The 22,956-nt window shown below is 55.9% G+C and overlaps 1 protein-coding gene across 1 annotated transcript; it reads right to left on the bottom strand.

The window, feature by feature from the left end:
- Positions 1-437: 437 nt before the first annotated feature.
- TSPEAR (thrombospondin type laminin G domain and EAR repeats) lies at positions 438-19,580 on the bottom strand. The gene is made up of 13 exons (XM_026109315.2): positions 19,074-19,580; positions 13,917-14,137; positions 13,392-13,630; positions 13,052-13,142; positions 12,143-12,299; positions 11,641-11,772; positions 9,806-10,038; positions 5,991-6,177; positions 3,742-3,971; positions 3,257-3,444; positions 2,339-2,440; positions 1,608-1,816; positions 438-1,018 (listed from the first exon to the last, which is right to left on the bottom strand). Exons 1-12 carry the CDS (start codon positions 19,165-19,167, stop codon positions 1,663-1,665), a joined length of 2,028 nt encoding a protein of 675 aa, XP_025965100.1. The 5' UTR covers positions 19,168-19,580; the 3' UTR covers positions 438-1,018; positions 1,608-1,662.
- Positions 19,581-22,956: the final 3,376 nt, after the last annotated feature.

Raw genomic sequence — 22,956 nt, 5'->3', positions numbered from 1 at the left:
CTCACCCTTGACGTACCCTGCAGCCTTGGGGGCCTGGTCAGAGCCATCTGTGGGCAGCTCTAGGGCTGGTCCCTGGGAGCATGCTGGGTACTGATGGGCCCAGGGCAGCCCTTGGAGGAGCTACAGGCCCCTGTGGGGTGGTACAAGCCAGCCAGAGACTCGCAAGCCCCACACTGCTAGGTGGACTGAAGCCAGCTGAGGGATGGGGTTTACTGTCTGAGCCCAGGTCAAGGATAACACATGCTTTAGGTTGGGTTTGGGGGCACTGGCACTGTTACCCATTCTCACCTTTTCCCCACAGCCTGGTCCTAGCCCCTTCCAACCCCTGCCAGAGCCCAGAGGAGACCAAGAAGCACAGAGATCCTCTGGAGAGGCTGCACAGATTGAGGGAAAAGCCTCCACTCTAGGCAGAGCAGCTCAGGCACCTGCAGCATGTGTGTGGGATGTAGGTTGGTTTATTGTGTGCATGGTTTATTAGAGCTCCATTTAAGCAGAAGTCGCCCCTTCTCTGCCACAAAGAAAGGTGAGGAAAAGAGGCTACATTTTCACCTGGAGCAGTTTTTGGTCTTTTCCATACCAACAGTAGCCAGATCAGTCCTAATGTATGGCAGATTTGACTGGGGGGGTCTCTCATCCCGTGGAGAGGTGGCTGAGGACCAGCATAAGATGGGATGGTGGACACCAGCAATATGTCAAAGCAAGTCTATAAAATCCTCCAAACTGAGTACAAATGTCACTGCTCAGGAAGACCCTGCCCCACCACCTATGTGATGCAAATTGTGACAAACAAAAACTTTGTCTGCCAAATCTGGCTGTAAAATAAATCTATGGATTTGTACAATATACACACATTGCTCAGCAAGGACGACTGAAATCAGTTGTGGTGGAGCGAGAAGGTCTGCAGGCACCGTGCAGCAGCAGGGCGCCGGAATGAGGTCTAGTATAGCGTAGAAGATGCTGGCACGGTCATCAGCCAGCATAGACGGCCGGAGATGAGGGGTGTCTCAGGACGGGCACCCTGCAGAGACAGTCCGAGAATGGACACAAAGTGTGATGGGTCACACTGGTCCTTGGCTATGTCATAGCCCCAAGCACTGGGAAGCCTGAGCCTGAAGCCACTTTTTTCCCCAATTTCTGATATGCTATTTCCTCCCCCCTCCCCCCCCCACATGCTCATCCCAATAGCATGTACTCTGCTTCGCCTTTTTTTCCCCCCCTGGCCTTGAGTGAGCTCTGGCCAGTCCAGCAGCAGCTCTTGGGACCCTCCTGGCTGGAGAATGCCTAGCGCTGGGATCCTGCATGAGCCCCTCATGCCACATAACCAGGGCAACACTTGGGCTCCAGGCACCTTGGGGAGGACCTGGTCCTCGTGGCAGGGCTCTGGGGCATGTTGGGAGAGTTGGCTCAAGAGAGGCTGCACGAAAGCAGGATCAGGGCCTCTTTGTTAGGCCCCTGACCAGGACTGCAGGGAGCACCTGGGAGCTCCCCTCCTCTTCTTCATCCTGCAGAGCACCCAGCCAAGTGGTCTCGGGGCTGACACTGAGGCCACTGTTACTGAGCTCCTGAGGCACTATGGTCCATCCAGCCCAGGCAGGGGGTCTCCTCACCTTGGTGCACAGCTTACTCTGGTCTTGGCGGTGAGCTGAGCGCGTCTTGGCCACTTCAGGTGGTTTTCAGCTTGAGCACCTTGGAAAGCGGCTCCTTGGCACTGGAGTAGAGGAGGTAGGAGCCCTCGGTGGTGTTAAATGCCTCCCAGTCTCTACAGCCCACTGTGGGGAGGCGATGAACTGCTACGAAGCCTTCATAGCCTTGCCACCTGCACAGGGAGGGTAGTTAACTCTTTGGGCGTGGGCTGGGCACCCCACCTGGCACAGACTCAGGGGCAGGAAAGATAAGTTGTGGGGCTGGCATCCTCCATCCCCACGCTGTGGTTTGGGGCAGGGGGATGCCCCTTGCTGGGGCTTCTTGCTCGTGCCTGCACAAAAACTGAGCGCTCCTATCTATCTCCTCTGGGCAGATGCACCAGGGTCTATAGATGTTGCACCTTCTCTGCTCTCTCTCTGGGAACTGCAGGGGTAAGCATGAGTGGGAAGAAAGCTTGGAACAACTACCTATCCATCTCTCTTGCTGCATCTTCCCTGTGTGCTGCCCTGCACCCTCCCAGCGAGTGTGGCCTGGGCCCCTGCCACAGCAGGCACAGAGCTGGGCACAGCTCCACGGCAGTGAGCAGAGGTGCCCCGTGCCTGACTGCTGCCCTGCCGGCATGTCTGCGCTTCTCCTCCCCGAGTAGGGCCAGGCCTGGTGGAGAGGCCACCCTGCCCTGGCTGTGCACCAGTACCTGTAGATAATACTGTTAACGGAGAAGGTGAAGCCATCGAAGGAGTTTGCTACCACCAGAAAATAGTCGTCTCCCACTGAGAAGAACTCCCAGTCCAGGGCACTGTGGGATGAAGAAAGCACAGGTGTAGGTGAGATGGTCCCTCCACAGCCAGGCCAGGGAAGGAACTACACACAGGCACGCACGTCCTCCTTGCCCATAGGGCTGAGCCCAGCCTTCACTGACCTCTGCCGACCCCACTCTGCTCAAGGCATTTGGCCGTTCTGGCCTCAGCCTCTCATCCTCCCTGAGTGAGGCCCGTAGGAAGAGATGGATGTAAAGCCACAGGCTGAGGGCTCCCGGCATGCGAGGTCCTTAGCCTCAGCAAACAGGATAGGTGCTTGCACGTGTGTTACACCTCGCACGGTGCTCACACAAAGCGGGGGGTGTTGGCACCAGCTGCTGTGCAAACCAACAAGAAGGCTACCACCGATCCAGGGACAGATGACAATGTGTGTGACCTGGGGCTCTGTGCTTTGCTGCTGCAAAGCCCTTGCCATGACATCTGCTGTCACCTCCCTCTTCTGTCCCAGGAGCTGAGAACAACTCGGGCAGTGGCTCAGCACAATGTCCCTGTAAGCAAGAGGAGTTCTTCAAGCAGGATGCTCTGAGACTTCTGATGATAGATAGAAAACCCTGCTTTCCCCAGGCTGTTCCTAAAAGGAGATCCATCCTTGCTCCCAAGTCCAGGGCCAGCTCCCACTGGAACCGGATGCCCATGGCCTGTCACTCATTGCCCTCCCCATCAATCTTGTCCCCTCAACATGCAAACTTGCACAAAGCCCCTGGGCCCACCATGAGAACCCTAAGACAGTTTAGGGGGGGACTCATGGGAGGGACATGGGCTGAGGAGTGCCTCAGCTCTTTTTGCACAGGTACCTGTAGGTGAGGAGGTCCTGGAATTTGACAAACATCTGGGCAGTGATGTTCAGCTCATAGATGGAGGAGTTGATGGCATAGAAGTTGGAAGGCACCAGTGTCCCACTGTCATAGCTATGGCTGTTCGCCACAGCCAGGAAGACTCTGTTCCCAATATGGAAGACCTCCCAGTCAGCAGCACCAAATGTCTGCAGGGAATAAAGCCACGTGAGAAGCTGAGCGCAGACAAACCTTTGCAAGCCAGCTGTGCTGGGAAGTGTGGCAGGCCTGCTGGAGGTGCAGCGGAGAGGCTACCCATTCTTAAAACTCTCTGAGGGAAAAAAGTAAAGCTCACTTAGTCAATCCCAGGGGAGAACCAGTGGGAAACTGGCCGTCTTTCCAGAGGACTGCCTCTGTAATTATTCCCTGGCCTTACCTGAACCCCAGTGAAATGGATTCAGAGGGGACACTGAGGAGCAGAGGTCTGACTAGTTGCCAGTCCTTACCAGGATAGACTGGAAGAGCTGGAAACAGCCACTGAGCCAGATGTAGATGTGAGAGTAGATCTTGGTGGATGTGCCGTTAAATGTGTTAGCCACGGCCAGGAAGGAATATGGCCCAATGGTGAAAAATTCCCAGTCGTAGGCTCCGGAGGTAGGGATGGTCTGGTTGGTCTCAAACAGCCCCGTCCTGGGGTTCCACCTGTATATCACACTGTCTATGTTGTGATTATTCCCTGGGGGAGACAGAAAGACATGCATGATAAGAAAAAGGAATACTTAGCTCATGCAAGAAATGAGACCCAGAAATGGGTCCAGCTATGCAAATGCTTGCCAGCACGTTGCAAGGCTGTTTGTTACGGACTGATTGTTCCCCAGGAAGTAGCCAAAGAGCCACCGTCCCTATGAAACACACTGGCAGTTGGTTCCCAAGTACGTGGTGGCAGCTTCACAGCCGCCCTTCTCAGCAGAGAGAAGCAAGGGCACTATTTCCTCACAGAGCAGCATGCAAACCGGGAGGCACTGTGCCAGCACCCCGAGGCAGCTGAGCGCTGTGGTTTGCCCCATGGAGCGGTTGTGTGCAGTGGAATCTGTCCCTAAGATACAAACATCATGGGCTGCTGTCGCCCTTTGTGTGCAAGCTCACACATCTGGGAGGGTGCCACAGCTGGAATGACACCACACTGATGTTTTTCAGTGCTCCCTGGCTGTCCTTGCATTCAGCTCCCAAGTGCTGGCCAGGGACTTCTCTGGGCCGATCACCATATACTGCACCAACTCCAGAAAGAGCAATGGGAACTGTAACTTGCTGTCCTGCAAGACCCTGAGCACTCGGTTGGAAGCCACTGGCACCAAAGTACATGCTCTATCCCATTCCTGAGCTCAGTTCTAGTGTCCTGACCTCATGTCCATGCCGGGCCCAGCTGGCATTTAAAGCTAACAACCTTCTTGCACCTTCAGTCTGGCATTTCCACCCAGTGCAGGCTGGAGCTGTTCTTCCTATAAAGAGCTGGCCTCACCCTGACAGGAGGGGCAGCATCAACAGCACCTTTCCACCCCGCACTCACTAAGCACTGCCACCTTCGGCTTTGCCCCGCTGATGCTTCTGATGTCTGAGCAGCAGCTGGACTATGTGTTTATGGGCAATCTTCATGGCAAGGGGAAAAATTTGGCAAGAAGGACTCTGGGGAGCAGGGGCTGTGCAGGAAATGGCCACGTGGGTGAGCGGCACCTCTTCTGGGACTGACTGTCCAGCACCGGCGGAGTGGAGGGCCCCTGGCTTGGTTTGGCCATGGATGATCTTGACCCTTGCACAATGTGCATGCCCCAGTGGGACCCTCCTGCCCACTGCCACAGGAGTAGGTCAAGTCCGAGTTGGTCGTGGTGGGGGTTTGACAGTTGGGACAGGGGATTTCACAGCCCAGTCCATAGGCGACTGGTGCCCAAGCAACCTGTCACCAGCTTTAAGCCCGGTGCTGGAAGAGGGGAGGCCCTGGGATCCAGCCCCCCAGCAGGGAGAAGGGCTGGAGCCCACCTGCCTGGGGTCCAAACCCAGCTGGGGGCACCCTGGAGAGCCAGGGCCATGGCACCAACCCCGTCATCCTCCGTGTGGGGTATACACGCGCCAACCCAGAATAGCTCATGGCTTGGGAGGGCAAAAAAGCCAAATCACCTCTGCGGGGTGTCCAGGGAGGGCGGGCATGCCAGGCAGGCTGATTTGGAGGGCGCAAAGGTCATTCCCTTGTTTTTCTCCACACACCCACAAGGCTGATGCTCTGGCTTCTCCAAAGGCTCCTGCAAACCTCCATGGCTGCCCTAACTACCCCACCATGTTAACTAGCTTTGGGGAAACAGATGAAAAGAAGCAGAGATACTCAGCAAAAACACTGCCCCTGCTGCTGTCCTTATCCCTGCAGCTGGAAGCAGAGATGGGGATGGCGTCAGCCACTTCCCCAGACATTTTCCTCTCCTAAAATCAGATGGTCTGTGAGGGTTTGGGTTTCCCAGGGGACACTGCAGTCCAATCTGTGTCCACTGACTCCCTGGCTTTGCCTCGTGCTCCCAGCAAGGATGCGCCTGGCACGGGGGAGCTGCAGTGTCGCCCCGGCCGTGGGAGGAGGCTCTGAAGCTTCGTCCCTGCAGCGAGTGGCGGCTGAGCTGCGGTGCTGCAGACCCCCTGCGACACCCCCGCTGAGCTGCCTGCCCTGGCCACGCGCCCAGCTGAGCCGGGCCAGGAAGGGGTAAGGGCTGGGTACCTTCTCTGTGGTTGACCACTGCGAGGAAAGCCTCTCCCTCAATGACAAATGCCTCCCAGTCCCTAGCGCTGTGCGTGGCGATCCTCTGGTACGTGAAGAATTTCTCTTTCCTGCGGCTCCACTTGTATATTACAGAGTACTCCTGACCCCTGTCATTCTGCTCAAAATTAGCCACTGCTAGGAAGATCTGAAAAATAACAAGCCAGGACATCTTGGTTGTCTCGTCTTGCAGGGGCACAATCAAGCACAGGTGGGGCGAAGGCAGGACGTGGGGCTGGGAGGGCCCAGGGCACACGTTTGCGGGATGCGCGGGGCAGGACGGCCCCGGCTGGCAGGAGCGCGGGCAGAGTACGGCCCTGAGCGGCTGCATGGCCTGCGCATCGCAGCCAGAGCGGGGACAGAGCCCCAGCGGCTTGTGGAGGGCTTTGGAAAGGGACGAGCCATTGGCATTTTGCTGGCAAAGCTCTGGCTGCCACTGGGTTGGGCTGCAGGGAACTCGGTCTGATCAGACAGCTTGCTCCCTGAACGGAGGCCCAAATTCGGGATAACCACCTCTTCCTCCAGCCTGGCACCCACCCAGCACCAAGCCAGTGCTCAGCAGAGCCCCGTGGTCCCCCCTGCCTTTGCACAGCCCCCAGCCCGCACGGCCCAAGCAGGTCGCTAGCTGGCTGGTGCAGGGTCAGAGGCAGCTCGATTGCAGCGGGCAGACACATCACGGTGGCCCTGCCTCTGCCCTGCCGTGGGCTAAGCTGAGGGGCTCTCAGTCCATGCGTGTCCGATGCATGTGTTTGCAGAGCCACATCTGTGCACCTTGGCAGCCCACCCATGGGCTGGGTGAGCTGAGGACCTGCACCGTCACGACAGCTGTGAGAGCAGGCACGGGAGGCAGCGGCAGGGGTAGGGGCCCCTGGAGGAGGAGGCAGTTTGCAACCACAATATCAGCAGTCCAGCGAAGGCAGAGACGCCATGCAGTCACTCAGGCCACGAGGCGCCAAGGGAGTCCCCGAGCCCACGCTGGGTCTGGAGAAGGGGAACACTGCCAGGGGAGTGAAATGGGCCATGGGGGTGCAGGGGATCTGAGCTAACTAACCTTTCCCAAAAACAGGGTCTGTTGTTAGGAAAAAACTTTGAAATAATAACAGTAATAATGATTATTTTGCTTCCTTGAGAGAAAACTAAATATTTTCCAGACCTCTTTTTCCACTTTTGGCATTTGGGGCTTCTTTTTCTATGCAAAGGCCAAGTATACCCCTGAAATTTTGCCAGAAACAGAAGGAATTTGGCTTCATTGTAAGCTTTCTCTCTGCAAACAAACTCAGACCCCAGTCACCTGACCCTAAACCAGGACCCAGGATCCCGTCAGATGCTTTTGCTCCCCACAGGCCTGCTGGGGCCCCTTGGTTTCCACATCCTTCTACTTTCACTAATTGCTGCTGTGGGTTTCCCAGTGTTCAGGAAGCACCTGGTGCCTTTTGGAAGATTTGGCTTATGCAGATGCTGGGGATTGTAATCAGAGGAAGCAAGAGGGGAGGCAGAACGTGCTGGTTGGTCCTGGAGGTGCAGATAAAACGGGTGCTGTTTCCTGGTGAGTCGTGGTCCATTGTTCCTCCTTGATCTCGTGACTCGGATGAAGCGCACGCAGCGAGACCCAAAGCACATGGCCTGGCTTTCTCCAAAAGCCATCAATGACTCTGAGACACAAGCGCCCCAGCACCGGCAACAAGCAGCTGGGAAGTAGGCTGCGACAGCAGAGAGAGACTGCTGCTAGCACTAGGCCATGGCTTTGTGTGGCCAAGGCTCGAACTTCTCCAAGGATGGAGACCTTCCCCTCTATGCGGAGGCCTGTCCCAGGTCTGCACCTCCCTCCAGGGAAGATATGTCCCCAGTGTCTGGTCAGCCCGAGGCAGCTCTCCTGCACAAACCAACAAGCTCCCACTTCAAGGAGCGTTCCTTCAGGGCCTCTCCAGAAACACAGCTCTAAAGGGAAGAGAAAGTCCCGGATCCAACACAGCGACTCAGGAGCCGGAGGTCCCTCGCTCTCCGGTGACACATCACATATTCCAAGCACTGGGAGCTGGGCACAGAGCACTGCAGCTACATGTGCCTTTGTATCTCCCACCTTCTCCTGAGTGCTGAGGCTAGCCCCAACTAGAAAATCTGTCCCAAGCTGTCAAGGAGAGGTTCCCCTGCCTAGGAAGTCTGGGGCCAATCTGCTTCAAACATCATATATAGATGCATAGATTTTATACAAGGATGAGCACATGCCCTCTGGAAATATGTTCTAACCAAACAGGGAACAGCTCCATCACAGCAGGATGGCTGAAAACAGTGAAGAGCTGAAGGCAAAGCAGCACATTAGCCTTGGTTAGTACCAACGTGTGGGCTTCACTGTGCAAGAACAACAGGGAGGAGGGAGTCAGGGAGGCCCCTGGGTGTTCTGGCTCCTGGTTGCTCTTGGGAGCCACCAGCCTGGTTTCCTTCTCTTGACCTGCAGTCATTGCTCCAAGGGGGTGTTGTGGGTCTGGACTGATAGTAGGAAATGCTGGGTTGGCTCCCATCGGTGCATAAATGCAGCCAAGGATGTTCCTGTGTTCTGCCCATGAGGTTGCAGACAGAGCTTTGCACAGCCGGCAGAGCTCTATCCAAACGGCAGGGCTGTCAGTGTCAGCGAAGCCTGAAGGCAGGATTTCTGCCCATCCCTCCACATCTTGGTGCATGCAGCTCATGAACAAGGCGCCTGCAGCCACCCTGGGTGGCGTTCAGCAGGAGATGGCAACAAGCCAGGACGCATCATGCTGGAGGGAGAGTGATCTAAATTACTCTGGGAGCTCTGCACAGGGCTGGCTCTTGGGAAGTGTTTGTTCGGCTGGCCTGGGGCTCATCGCAAGGTGATGAGTAACTCCCCAGGGAGTCAAGCCAGGCAGATACTCTGCTGAAGTCATGTGGCAGATTGCCTAGGGCAGGAGAGATGGATCCAAACTCCTGGAATGACTTAAAAGCAAAAGGACTTAAAAATACTGATGGTTGGACACACTGGAGCTCTAGGAGAGCACCCATGGGCTCCAATGGCTCTCTAAGACCGAAGATAGGTGTCTAAGATCAGAGCAGGCCATGTGCATGGCAAGTCTTCTGCCTTGCAGATGGTCAGAGGGATTTGCCCTCTGGGCTCCCATTTCAGGCACTGTGTGCCCGAGAGCAATGCCACAGCCCCTGTGTGGGGAGGTTCCTGCCTCGCTTAAAGTGGCCTGCTGGATACACCAGCAAAATGAAGATCAAGCTAGACCACAGCTCTGCATGATACGCAACCACATGTGAAGGACATTTTGATGCTGGCATTCATAGGCACACCACATCTGAGGCAGGAACAGGCAGAGACTGCTAAAAACCAACGCTGACACATGGGAGGGTGTCAAACTCTAAAAGGTCACTTTGGAGGCTGACAAAGAAAATCGTTGTCTCTGGGGCATCCTGGAGAGCTGCACACCCCGAGGATGAGATCTGAGCAATCTGGACACGCGGTTATCTATGCTACGAGCATCAGTTGCTGAACATGAAACGGAAGGATGCTGTTGTGTCTCGGCAAAAACATTAGAATACAGAGAGCAGGCAACAGTGTGCACGTAGCTCATCAGGCAGCCCCCAGAACAGGCCCTTACCTGCTGAATATGCGTGTCAGCATAACTCCATCAAAGACAGCAGAGATGAAGATTTACTCACAAAATTTACCCCTGGTCTGAGACTCAGATTCGGTCTAGGGCAGTGTTTGGCATTTTCAGTTTATTACAGCATTGAAATAACCTTCTAGACAGACCTACCTTTTTTCCTATGGTGAAGTACTTCCAGGACTGAGCTTGGTAGGTGGGAATGTTCTGATAGGGCACAAACTTCCCATCAGTCCACTTGTAGATAGCTGATCCAGGGGGAGTGTACCGGTTGGCAGTGGCTGCAAACAGTCCCACCTTTGGGATGGTGAAGACCTCAATGCCCATCGTCTCGGAGTTGGTCACCAGATTCTGGTACTCCTCCACATAGTCAAGCCTTTGTTTCACTAGGAAACGACAAAAAAGGAGGAGTCAGGCCTCAACTGGAACACCCTGCATTCAGATGTGCCCCATGTTGCATAGCCGAGCTGGTTTGGTGGCATTTGCTTCTGCAGGGAGCTTTATGATGAAAATAGAGGTTGTAGCATCCCGGATGGTGAAGGGCTTAAACCTGAGGGGCTGGTGAATGGACTGACTCTGTCTTTTCGAGCAGCACGTTCAGCCCCCATCCACCCTGAGCCCGCTCTTTGTCTGCAGGGTGACACTTCCAAATGCTCTGCCTGGCACTCCTCTACTGGAAGCAGGAAAAAAAAATTAGATTGCGGCTTAAGAAGTGTTTTTGTATTTTTATCCTAAAAAGAATGGCGAGGCGAAGAAGGGACATACAGCTGTGACACATGGGGCAAAATGCCCTGGACAGCTGAGACCATCTGGGTTAATCCATACCCCGCTGCAACAGCCCTGCACCACATCCTCCCTCCGACTTGAATCTGCATGAGCTCTGGAAAAAGACACTGAGAAGATTTAGACAGCACTAATGCAAGAAATTGGGACAGAAATACTAAGATTGATTCCAATGGTGAATGGATGGGAAAGTCTGGGAGACACCAGAAGGGACGAATGGCAGGAGAAGGGTTACAGGAACAGCTGGTGTTGGTGGCACCAAGCTGAAGAGGTCAGTGACATCCCAGAACAATGTCTCCCTGAGAAAACAAGGACATGGTACTAATCCTGATGATGCCCAAAGGTCATCCCCAAGGGACAGGAGGGGGAGGCCAGCCACTGCCAGCTCCCACAGGGGACAAAAGGCACATCCAAACCCAGTGTGGGGTTTCCAGCACAAGAGAAGCCCAAGAGAGGGGAGGAGGACAACTCGGTGGCTGGTGTACCTCATCCTTAGTGTCCTCACAAGGGACCCTGGGTAGACCACCTAGATACATGAATCTTGGTATTTGTGAGCATGTGGGGGAGCGTGAGTGGACAAAATCTGTTTCGTTTTCGAATAACATTGACCCCCTTTGCTACAGGAGCTGGTTAGCTTTGCTTCATTGTTCCTACAATGTTGCAACACTGTTTTCTGCACTAAGGCCAGCAAAGCTATAAGGACATTGTCACGGTTCCATTGCTCACTCAGATGATGTGTCTTTCTTGTCTACCCTGCAAGCGTTTCGGTGCCAGGAGCACCTGCAGGTTCAGGACCCCGTGGCAGGGAGCATCCCCACAGCGTGGGCATTGCTGCAGCACAGCTCTTGGCAGGCCAAGCTGCCCTGCGTGATGAGGTGGCAGCTCACTCCTGACCAGAGAAGCACTGGGAGGACAGACAAGACGGAGAGGCAACACAGACACAGGGTGGGTGTTCAGGGAGCAGGCTCCCAGAGGGGCTTGAGCCAAGAGCTACACTGAAAGTGTCCACGTGGCTACAGAGAGCAAAGCCCTGCCAAACAGGAGAAAGCCATGCAGGGACACCACGGCTGTATCATACTGCCCTGTTGTTTCTTTGCAGACTTGGTTTCTGCCCCAAAGTTCTGTCAGGGCAAATCTCTACTCCTCTCCCACTGCACAAGCCCCCCTGCAGCCTAGAAAGCTGTGCAGGCAGCGCACACCGTTACCTTCCAGCATGGAAATCCAGGTGCTGCCGTTGCACAGGTACAGCCCTCTCTGGGAGGCGTTGAACCAGAAATGTGCCTTCTCATGCTTGGTGCAGGGCGGGCGGGATCCGAAGGTCACCTTCATATCAGTCTCTGGGCACAGACAAGAGCAAGGCAGGCGCCTCTCAGCGCATGTGAAGGAGGAGCGGTGTGACTCACCCCAGCACACAAAGAGGGCTGGACAGTGGTGCTCGCCATCGTGCCCTGGGATATCCAGCTTCTCAATCCTTCCCCATCTTCCTGAGCTCAGACTACCCCAGATACCTCTCTGGGATCTCTAGGTTAGACAAAATTCCCCGGTGGACTCCAGAGCCCAAATACACTTGCAGAAACACAAAATGTTTGGGAAATTCTCTTTCCCTCTGCCCCAGCTCTTTGCCCAGCCATGAGCAAAGAGCCCTCCACAATGAAACTGGGAAAGCCCAAACACGCCAAGCTCTTCTTGTTGTGGGGTATTACTGACCATATGGGTATTTCAGCACCTCATTGCTTGCCGGCTTCGTTGGGAGATCCTGGAGAATAGTGGGGACAGAGAGCGTTGCTACTTTAAAATTCATGGACGTGCATATTCGGGGGGTGGCATCAGCTCCTGGCAACAGGACAAGCTGTCTGAGCAAGCCCTGGAAAAGAGGAAGAAGCATGATGGAGAGCAAGTCCAGCAAGACCAGGAGGCAATGGAAATTGCAGGTGATTCATGACCTGAATATCTCTCCGTAATTTTGCTTGTTTCCCTCCCTCCTGGGCTTTGAAAGCCTCCACATGATTCATGCACATGTATCAGATCCTTGTTACATCTTCAACCTGCCAAAATCCTGGGCTTGGGCAATTGAACAGCTGGCACAACAGGGGCATTGGCAAGAGGCTCGTAAGCTGCAGAAGGCTTTCACTACCATAGTCAGGATCAGACACAGCCCTAATTTTTCTGTTAATGACACTGTGTCATCAACTGTCTTTCTGGCATTACACAGCTGGTAATGTGCTTTGTCCCACAAAGTGACAGAAACAAGTGCTCCACAGCTGCTCTTTCTCTTTTCACCACTGGAAAGTAGGAGAGGGTGAGCCTGACAGTTGGTCCTGCCGGCCACTTCCCACCCGTGCGCATTGCTGTCTGCACCATGTCCCAGCTCCAGGGCAGAGCACAGGGCTCAGCAATGGCTGCACTGGATTTCTGCTTGCTTTTCTTCCCCTTTCCGCCATGGAGGTCAAGAAGCACTGCTGGCCTTGTGGAGGGGTATCCTCCGCGCTGCTGGGTGTGCAGCACCTGCTCCCCACCCTGCCCTGGGTGCCTCTGTCCCACAGCCAGCCCACAGGCCCACAGTGACGTGGTGACACCAGTGTCCCAGGGCAGCCAGACGCCACGGGGGACACTTACTGTAAATAAGCCTTTCTTTCTCCTCCTGTTGCCCAGGTAAAAGCTGGCTCTTTTCACTGACAGGGAGGTCGGAAATGGTGTCTCCACCGCCCTGCAAACAGGCAGAGAAGAGGCAGAAGATAATTTCACAGTCTCTGCTGGTGGCCGGAGAAAAAAAATCGAACAGCAAGCTTGGTGCTCACTGTGCATGCATGACTGCTGAGAGCCAGGTCCCCTGCGCTTCTGGCCAGAAGAGCATCTCCTGCCTGCCACATGCCCTGTCTGCTGAAGAGCTGGCACCCCCCCACAGCCTCCTCCAAGCCCCCAGCAACTGCCCCCTGCCATGACCCCTCCAACTTACACGTCACTGGGGACATTGCAGTCCACTGTCAGGGAGAAGGATTGGCCAGAGACAGCCAGGACGAGTGTGTGCCACTGGTTGTCTGACAAGGAAACATTGTGGAAGGTGACGCAGGTCTGCCAGCCGTTGAAGTGCTCCTGGCTCCAGAAGAGGAAGTGGAGCTTGTTCGGGGAGTAGCGGAGCCCCACCAGCACGCTGTGGCTCTCCTCAGCCATGAGGGTGAAGAGGTATTCGTTTCTCTGCAAGAGGAGGCAAGAGGAGGCAAGAGGGCTTGGCGGTTGAGATCTGGGCTGGAAGAGCTGCTGCAAGCCAAGCTGGTGGGAGCAGCACCCTCACCAGGGCCGTGCAGGCCACCAGCATGCAAACACAGTCAGAAGGCACCAAAGGCAGTGAGAACCATCACTGGTGGTTCTTAGACAACATAGTCAAATCTCACTGCCCAGGGCCAGATTGTGCCCATTCATTTCCCGACCTCCAATCCCAGCTCAAGGGGCTCAGGCTGTACCCCCAGCTGGCAGCGCTTACCTTGGCGGGGACATTAAGGACTCTTAGTGTGACGATGATGGAGAACTCCTCAGGGAAGCGGTCGCAGTGGATGAAGAGCCGGGAGGCAGGAAAGCCCAGGGCCCGGGGCCGCGAGGCAGTGAGCTGGAAACCGCGCACCCCCTGCACTTGAAACACCCTCATGTCTTGGCCCAGCCCACTGGCAGGGACCACCTCTGAGAGGATGTCTAGAGGGCGAAGGTCTGTGTGGAGAGATGACAGAGCACATGATGGCCCCAGCGATGATCCCAACCTGCCCAGGTGACATTGGACAGGTTCCCTGCCTCGTGACGGGGTGCTCTGCCCTCCCACTCACACAGGGGCTCTTGGGCAGCAAACCCATCTCCAGCTTTGGCTGGAGCACTCCATGGCATCATAGGGGTCTTGTGGATCCTGGAAACCTGCTTTCTCCCCACCCCCATGATTCCCCCTGCTTTGAGGAAGCCAGTAAGGTGCCTTGCCGTCCGTGTGGCGAGGCTGGCCTCTCTCCATCCCCGGGCCCAGGACATTGTGCTGACGGTGCCACGCACCAAGCGTGCAGGCTCACCAGCACAAACCATCCCACTGAGCTGCAGCTCTGACCGCAGCTCCTGGGGTCGGGACTCACCAGCCTGACAGCCCCGGGGCTGCTCTGAGCTTCCTCGGGGCTCTGCTTTGCATCTGTCCAGCCAGCACTAGCTATTGTAACCAGAGACACGACAGCAGGGCCGGAACCACAGGCCGCAGCCTTGCTCCCTAGACGAACACCCAGTCCTGGCCATGGTGTTGCTGTCCCCAGGGCGCTGGGGCGCAACCCTCCCCTGCCTCTAGCCCAGCCCAGGCTCCCCCAACCCAGCCCTAATCACTCACATACACACACTCTGCTGACAGACATCAAAAACCCTCATTAAATAATTATCCTCTCCCCAGGGGAGACAACAGCACACACAGCCCTGGGGCATCGCCCAGATGAAAAATAGCACTGAAAGAAAAACCCCTGCTTGCACACATCTGGGAAGCAGACAGCCCCAAGACACCAGCACCCGTGCAGAGCACTGCAAAAATCCCTCCACATGTACCCTGCGGGAGCAACCTCTGTTCGATGTCTTCGCAAACAGCACACTAGCAGCCAAGGGGAAGGACCGTACCTGGGGCAGGCACTTGCCAGACCTTCCCCATATCAGCACGTTTGCAGCTTTTGGTTTTTTGGAACTGGCCTTTGCTTCCTTGGCAGGATTTCAGCTTCTGTAGCAAAGATAACCCAAGTGCCGGGGCTCATGCATTCAAGGAAGGAGCTGTTCCTTATACATTTCTGCTACGGACTTGTCCATACGGTAGCTCTGTCCTTCTCATACATCAGCAGCTGGCATGCCACTGGCACAGGGCACCCTCTGGTCCCCCCCACACGGAGTGACATCCCTCCCAGTGAATGGGCTTTGTTCCCAGAAGAAAAAATAGTACTTAACTAGAGTAAAAATCCCTGACTCCGGCCCTTCCCTGGTGAAGACAGGCAAGCCCAGAGCCACATCGCAGGAGGCCGGGTGACAAGCCTCTGTGGGCACAATGCCAGGCCACAGCTGATCCCCAGGCACCCAGCCGTCATCCACAGCCCCACCTGAAAGCAGTGGCATGGGGGGGGCACCCACCCGCTGGCCTGTGGCCAGGAAAAACAACTTTCCTCGCCCTTCCCCTGCTGCTCGGCCTGGCTGAGGCTGCTCGGGCGAGGAAAGGCGGAGGGCAGAGCACCGTGAAAGCCCACAGGAGTGGAGCCCGCCCCTGGCAGCCAGGCTGGCTCCCAGCCTGTGCTTGCACAGGAAGGTGGCTTGCTGAGCGCCTCGTCCCAGCCATCCCACGAGCATGTTTCCACAGCCTGATTTATGTGACAAGCTAGCAGCCGTCACACATGCTCTCTGAGCGAGGAGGAAGGAGAAATTAGACGGCATCTTTAAACACTACAGGCTCTGCTCTCAGCTGGGAGTCCACAGCTAGCTCTAGTTAAGATCCCCCTTCAGCAAATACCCATGGGTCCAACATAACATACGCATTTAGCTCCTATTTGTGCTAATAAATCTTGTCTGCTTAGGCACAGAGGGAAAGCCAAGCAGGAGAGGGTTGTGAGCAAGGCTGGACCAGCATGTGTTTGAATTCAAACTGGTTGGAGTTGGAAAGCATTTCCACCTCCATGTACCTCTAGCCGGCTGAAACTGAAGTCCTCTCCATCCCACAGCATCTCCCAGTGGGAGCAGGAGGGCTGAATGACAGCAGACCCCATGCATGGGCTTTGCCACTGGCTGGCTGCTGCAAAGCGGCACTGACGTGAGCATGAGAAATCGTCCCCTCCGGCACAGGCACTGCACTGCCCCCGGGTAAGATCTGTGTGCTCGTGCTGGACATGGGGACCAGCTTGAATGACAGCATGAATTATGGGGAAGAAACCCGGGAAGGAACCCAGTAGCACAGCTTTGTCCAGCATCAAGTAGACAGGCTTTTCTGAGAGCAGCAAAGAAATCCTGTCTCTTCCAGAGGGAATGGCCAAGCTGTGATCTCAAGCACATCTGGCCCAAAGTCAGAGTGACAGTGTGCAAAGGCGCGCACGCATCTGTGTCCATGCACAGTGACTCAAACCCTTGCCCTGCTCAGCATTTTCCAGCCCTTGTCATCATCCCGGCACATCCGTCCTGCAGAGTGCCACATCCAGCAGGGGACCAGGCTTGGACACAGCCCAGCTGCTGCGGAGAAGTGGCCCGCTCCACGTGGCAGCCTGCAAGCCCAGTGCAGCCTGGGACAGGACAGCTCAGCGTCTCTCCTGCTCCCAGGACGCTGCACTCAGAAAAGGAGCTGGAAAGCTGTAAAAATTTCTGTTTTTTTCAGTGTGGTGTAAAAACCAGCTGCAACATCTGCCCCAGGGTCTCAATAAAGTCAAATGTCCCTTTCTGAGCACAGAGCAGGAAAACCTGCAAGAGTCTTCCCACCCTACTGGCTTGTCATCCCTGCTGCCTGCCCCATTCCCTCCTTGTGGGGTGCGTATTTAAGCTACTTCCAAAATAAAGTTTTTGTAGGGGAAGGTTAACTGAAATGCCTTAACTTGTAACAGGCCAAAATAAAATGCTCGATTCTCATGAAATGACCAGCTCCCATTTTTCTCAGCCAAAAGCGCAAGCCAAGTTCAGGCCCATGTTTGCAGAGGGGTTGAAATACCCTCGGACTGCCCTGGGGGGCAGCAGGGATGACCCATGCAGCCGAAAAGAAGGGCTGGGGAGCTGTGCTGGAGGCCGCACTGCCTCTGCATGTGTGCTTGCAGCCAAGGCGTCCTCAGCTTGCAGCCAGCCCCAAGCCAGGAGAGCAAGTCCCCACGTGTGCTCTCCCCGCGGTGGGGACGTGTCAGCTCAAGGCCCTGCCTCACCAGCGCTGGGAGCCATTCCCGGTGCATCTGGCTGGTTGCAATGCTGCAGTCCTCTCCCTCGAGCGCAGGGAGCCTGGGCCTGGTGGTCCCAGGCAGCCCCGTCCCCCCACGCACCCTGGCCATGCTCTGGGACCGCGGAGTCTCCCGTGCCGTGTCGCCCCGAGCCTCTGGTGGCCCCATTCCCTGGAGCTGGCAGTCAGCTGGTAATAACGTTGAGGGACACTTTGTCACCAAGGCAGTTTTCAATTAAAACCAAAGCCATGAGTCTCAATTTGCCTCCCACATCAGAGTCGCTGCTAATGATTAAAGCTGGGCTGGCAGTTGCACAAAACCTCCTAATGATTTGGAGAGCAGCTGGGAGTGCTTTAGTACAGGCTGGCCAGCAGAAATAGCTGGAGCCTGTCCGCTTTACAGTCCTACCATCTGGGGCCGGACCTTTGGCAAAGCTGGGCCCAGAGAAGAGAGGAGAGGTGCCGTGAGGAGGAAATTCGGAGTTGATTAACTCCAGATTAACTCCAAATAACTGAACTCTCGCTCAGCTCCCTGCTGGTGAGGCCAGTCCAGCTGTCCCACGAGTGCCAGTCCCGGCACCTGGAAAGATTACAGCACGTGGGAGAGAAGGTGACCAGAAATGTTCTACAAGGAGCAGAAAAACTGTGACTTCTCCTAGCTTGCCTTCTGAAAGCCAGCCTGGCTGCAACAAAACATAAATGAAGAATCCTTCAAATTGAGACTCATGGCTTTGCCACAGGCACACCGAATTTGGGCCCAAACAGCCAAAAGCTTTGCCAAAGGTTTATGGCCAGGCAAAGTGAGGCTGGTGGGTACACTGCTGCCTTCAGCAGGGACCATGTGCTGCACGGGGTGCAGAAATGAGAGCTCAAACCCAAGAGATGCAGGATCGAAGGCAAAATGAAAGGTTCCTTTTTGGCTTAGGCTGTTCTTGGTGCTTTCCTGATGGAAATCCAGCTGAAGCAGCCTGCTCCCGTGGCCAGAGGAAGATGGGACAGCAATCAATTTTCCTAGAGGTTTTGCCACTGAAAAGTGTTAGCTGTGTCTAAGGGAGTGCCAGAGCTCTGCTAGGGACCCAGGGAGCAACCAAAGAGTCTGGGAGGTACTTTCCAAGACGTCATAAAATTCCCCTACAGTCCTTCCCCACCCCTCAGTGCCAGTGCTCCCTGTGTCTTGGCCCCCGTGGCCGGCAGACCCCGTGGGCCCAGGGCTCTCCTCTGGCACTCCATGGTGCCTCATTGCAGCAGGACGGGTGACCATGGGGGACAGACAGGCACAAAGCTCTCACCGTGACAAGGACAAGGGCTTCTTGTTCTGTGTGACAGGTCCCTTCAGCTCTTCCTGACCCTATGCTGCACACGGGGACTCCAGACCCACAGACGACCCTGTTCGCTGCCAGCACGTGGATATATGAGGGTGTCCCAGCTGCTTATCCCAAGGGGTCTTAGGGAGGAAGGCGGTGGCTCTAGCAGTCACACCACGCGTCACGCTGTGCTATCACCCTAGGACTCAATCCCTCAGCGCCCTGGGCCTGGGCTGCCAGGAACAGACTGGCGATGTGCCCTACATGGGGCACCCCACCATGGCCATGTCCCCCCTCCAGAGCAGAGACCACTTGCTGGGGTCTGTCCAGGTTCACACTGTGTTCACCAGAGTCCACGGGCTCAGGACCATTCCCAGCACAGCGAGAACTGCTCTTGAAGCTTCCCTCCCCATGCAACCTGCCCGTCAGCCCTTGCTCCTACCTGTGCAGTGCTGCCACGTCCTCCCTCCTCGGACGAGGCCCCCACGGGCGGCCCAGTGCAGGAGGACAGCCCAGACCAGCAGCGGAGCCGACATCGGAAGGCTGGCCTCACCGGGTCCATCCGCCGGGACCCCCCTGCCTTCCCTTCCTCTGCACCGCTCCGCTCAGGCCCTCCGGCTGCTCTCGCATAGTCTGCACCGGGGCCACCCAAAGGCACCCCAAGGGCGTCGTGGGGGCCCGGCGACCCTCCTCGGGGACGCGTCACGCTGCGGCGCTGCTTGGCCTCTCCTCCGGAGCCAGGCCGCCGCACTAACCCCCGGCTCGGCCTGCCCGCTGCACGGGCAGGGGGGGCGAGGGCATCTTCCCCTGGGGGCCGGGCGAAGGCGGCGGGCGCAGGCGGGGGGCTGGCGAGGCTGGGCGCACAGGCGCGCGGGTGCCTGCGGTGACGGGGTGCAGGCTCAGGCGCGGTGGCCGCAAAGGCAGTGTTGGCTGCAGCCGGCGCTTGCAGACATTTAAATGAGAAGTCGGTGGTGGGAGAGGAGGAGTCCTGTTTCCTTGGAGAGCTTTTATCGTTTGCCCAACCCTCTGTAAGGCGGTTTTGGGGAGGGATTTTTTTTTTTTTTTCCCCCTTCCTTTCATTTTTGGTGATTCATTTTTCTGGGGTCACATGGGCGTAGGTGGGAGATTTGCCCCTGCCCTGTGAGGCCACGGTGAGGAGCTCACTACCCCTAAAAGCCCTAGGCTTTCGGCAGTGTCATCCCAACCCGTACTGGGGGAATCCTCTGTCTCCTCCTGTTCATTCCACCCTGCCCAAAAAAGCCGGGCCCCACAAGGTAGATTTTTCTCCCCTCAAAATGCCTTGTGCAGGTGATGCACAGCCGCGGTGCTGGTGCCCTGCACCGCACTCCCAGCCCAAAGGCCAGACAGCAGAACCAGATCTGCTACAACGAAGGCATGGACGTGCCAAGCGTCAGTTTAGAAACCCCCGAGGTTACAATATTCAAGCAGGAGACGGCAGTGGAAAAACTCCCTGCACACAGCAAGCTCTGCTTGGTTTCTCTAGCCACAAAACAAGTTACTTCCATTCTCCAAACAATTGAAATTAGCTCCCCCCCAAGTTTTCCCTCAAGGCAAAATGCAGAATAGAAAGCTGATGGCCGGGACAAAATGCCAAGAAGTTGCGTTGCAAACCAGGGTATCGTCAGCGAGAAACAGCCAAAGACGTATCCACAAACGTGCCTCTCCGAGGTCTGTCTCCCTACTCCATGGGACCCTAAACCTGTGCAGCTGGGGGTCATCTCTGCAGGACTTGTCAGGACAGGATCAGGTCAGGACAGAGCATGCAGCCCATGAGGGATACGGGTGTGTGGCAAAGCAGAGCACCGCTCTCCTCCATCCAAAATCCTGAAATGAGCGGCCACCTGTGCCCGGGAGCACCCAAATGCCACTGGTGCCACTGTCTTGGAGCTGGAAGCTCCCTGAAGCCCCGAGGGCAGCTGTGCACATGTCCGGAGTTGCTCTGCACTGAGCAGAGCTCCCCGCCTCTCTGCAAGGCCTGTGCCATCCCCCAAATTAGGGGCTCCACCTGGATCACGTACCAGCAGCTCCATCCGGAGAGGGCTGGGCAGCAGAGTGCACTGGCTCCCAGTCCCTCTTCCAAGCCAGCCCTTATCCCCGGGCTGGGGACAGCACCAGGGGCACAGCCTCCCTGTCCGCCAGCTGCACAAAGCCAGGGTGGTCCCCAAACGGCAGCCGCCAGCGGGGACTGCAGGGCGATAAGGGAGGTCCAAGCTGCAGGGGACAGTCTTACCTAATGGTCTCAGCCCGTTGTGGCTCTCCCCACTGCCCCGCAGTTGCCGGCAAGCTCAAGGACTGGTCAGCTCACATCAGCGGGATGCCACCTCGGTGTTCACCCACCAGGATCCTGGCCCTGCATCTGCTGGCGGGGGGACACTTGGGTCCTGGGCCCGGCTGGCAGATGGAGCGGTACATTTGAAAGGAAATGGCCGTGGAGTGAAGCGCGCTCGTTGGAAGGCCCCTTCCCTTCCGGCAGGTTGGCGCAAAGGGACTCAGCACAAATGAGAATCAGAGCCACCACATTTAACAGGACCGCACACATGTGTCAAGTTAAGCATGGCTTTGAGAGCTGGCAGCGCAGCCCCTCCACCCTTAGCGGGGGACTTACATAAACGGCCTGATTTTTGGAAGTCCCCTGAACGCAGCATCACCCGCTAACGCCAACCAGTGCAGCCCTGGGTCTGCAAAGGTCTGCACGGGCACAGGCCCGGGGTGACCTGCCCCAGCAGGCTGGGACGTGCACGTGTCCTGGATCCACCGCCATGCACAACCCACACAACCCCCCCCGGGAAGGTTGGAGAAGTCCCGCTTGGGAGCCTGGTGTGGCTCACAGGAACACTGTGCAGGGGTAATCTCGTCCCCTGGCCAGGTCCCAGTGTGACGCAGAAAGGCACAGCACCTTGTGAGCAACACCCTGCGCTACTTCAGCACCTCTTGAAGGGCACCGAGGCCTCCAGGCTTCCTGCCAGGCCTCTGCCCTCCCCACTGCCTCCAAAAGGCATTCCTGCTCTTGGGTCTGCTGTGGAGGGCGGTGAGGGTGCTCCATCCAGAAACAGGGGAACCCGGGAACTGCAAAGAAGGAGATGAAGAAACAAAAATCCTTGTTTATCAGCATAGAAGATGAGAAAGATGGTACATAGCCTGTCAACGTGATCTCCTTTTTAGACTTGTGCTATTAATGAACGGGATGGCCCCCAAGCTTCAGGCCGAAGCTTGTTTTTGGGTGAAGATGGGGATCTTGATGGTTCTCAAGGATTTTTAGCATCCTTGAGCTTGAGACCCTGGCGTGGCAGAAGATGGTGGGTGAGTTGGCTTGGACTGTGTCTGCGGCTTTTCTCCCTCATCGGACCTGCCTGGGGAACTGATCTGTGATGTTAAATAAGGACACCAGGCCCATCTCTTTGCTTGCTGTCATGTTTGGTCCAGGATCTGCTCCTTGTCCCAACAACACTAGGAAGTGGTCTGCAAAATCGTTTCTAAACACACACGCGCACATTCCTATGCACACAAGCAAGTGAGAGAGGATGAAATAAAAGAGAGAAACAGCCAGACGTTTGCCTAATTCTTATGGCTGTAAATAAAACCATGTGGCAGCTCTGAACAAAATGATCCTTGGATTTCTACCAAAAAGGTCTGGCCATCCTTGGATTAGAAAAGGTTGAGAAATGCTTCTGTAGACAATACATTTCAAGCAGAGTTCACATGCAGAGGACGGTGTGAGAAGGGCATCTAATCAAGACCAGGGATATGCTGGACCCTGCACACAGCATAATGTTTCTACTTTTCCAAGATCATAACTCATCCCTTATTATTAGCAGACACAAGTCATTTTTCAGGGCTTGTTATGCCCTATTCATTTCAGTCTTTATTCCCGACATTTGGAAAGGCTCTTTCTAATATAAAATGTTGCACACATATAGAGACCATTGGTGGCAAAGCCTTAGGGGACCCTCTACCGTTGGCTGCACAGACAAATCTGGCCTCCCAACTCCATTGTCTAGGATATGCGAATGGTCTGTATGACTGTGGACCCCTTTCCAGATCATCTCTTCAAGGGGTGCTGACCATCAGCTCACACTCCCCGAGATGTGCCCACGCATCTTGTGGGGGTTCCCAGCCTGGCCTTGGAATGGAGGATTTGCCGTGGGGACCAATCCCCTGCTGTAAAGCAGAGCCAGGATGCAAACTGTGGACAGCAATGTGCCCCTTTCAGGCAAACATCAGACCCAGCTGCTCTACAACTCAAAGTCATCCCAGTCTCAGGCTCTTGTAATCAGCTGGCCAGCACGGAAGGGCCCATCCTTTCT

This window comes from Dromaius novaehollandiae, chromosome 9 (assembly GCF_036370855.1).
Source record: "Dromaius novaehollandiae isolate bDroNov1 chromosome 9, bDroNov1.hap1, whole genome shotgun sequence".
Taxonomy (NCBI): Eukaryota; Metazoa; Chordata; class Aves; order Casuariiformes; family Dromaiidae; genus Dromaius; species Dromaius novaehollandiae.
This window is presented reverse-complemented; position numbering and strand designations above follow the sequence as displayed.

Coding starts and splice junctions, on each gene's coding strand:
- TSPEAR (XM_026109315.2), bottom strand. CDS start 19,167: ATGTCGGCTCCGCTGCTGGTCTGGGCTGTCCTCCTGCACTGGGCCGCC. Junction 14,138..19,073: donor GACGTGGCAGCACTGCACAG/GTAGGAGCAAGG, acceptor CTCTCCACACAG/ACCTTCGCCCTCTAGACATC. Junction 3,445..3,741: donor AGCTCTTCCAGTCTATCCTG/GTAAGGACTGGC, acceptor TATTCCCTGCAG/ACATTTGGTGCTGCTGACTG.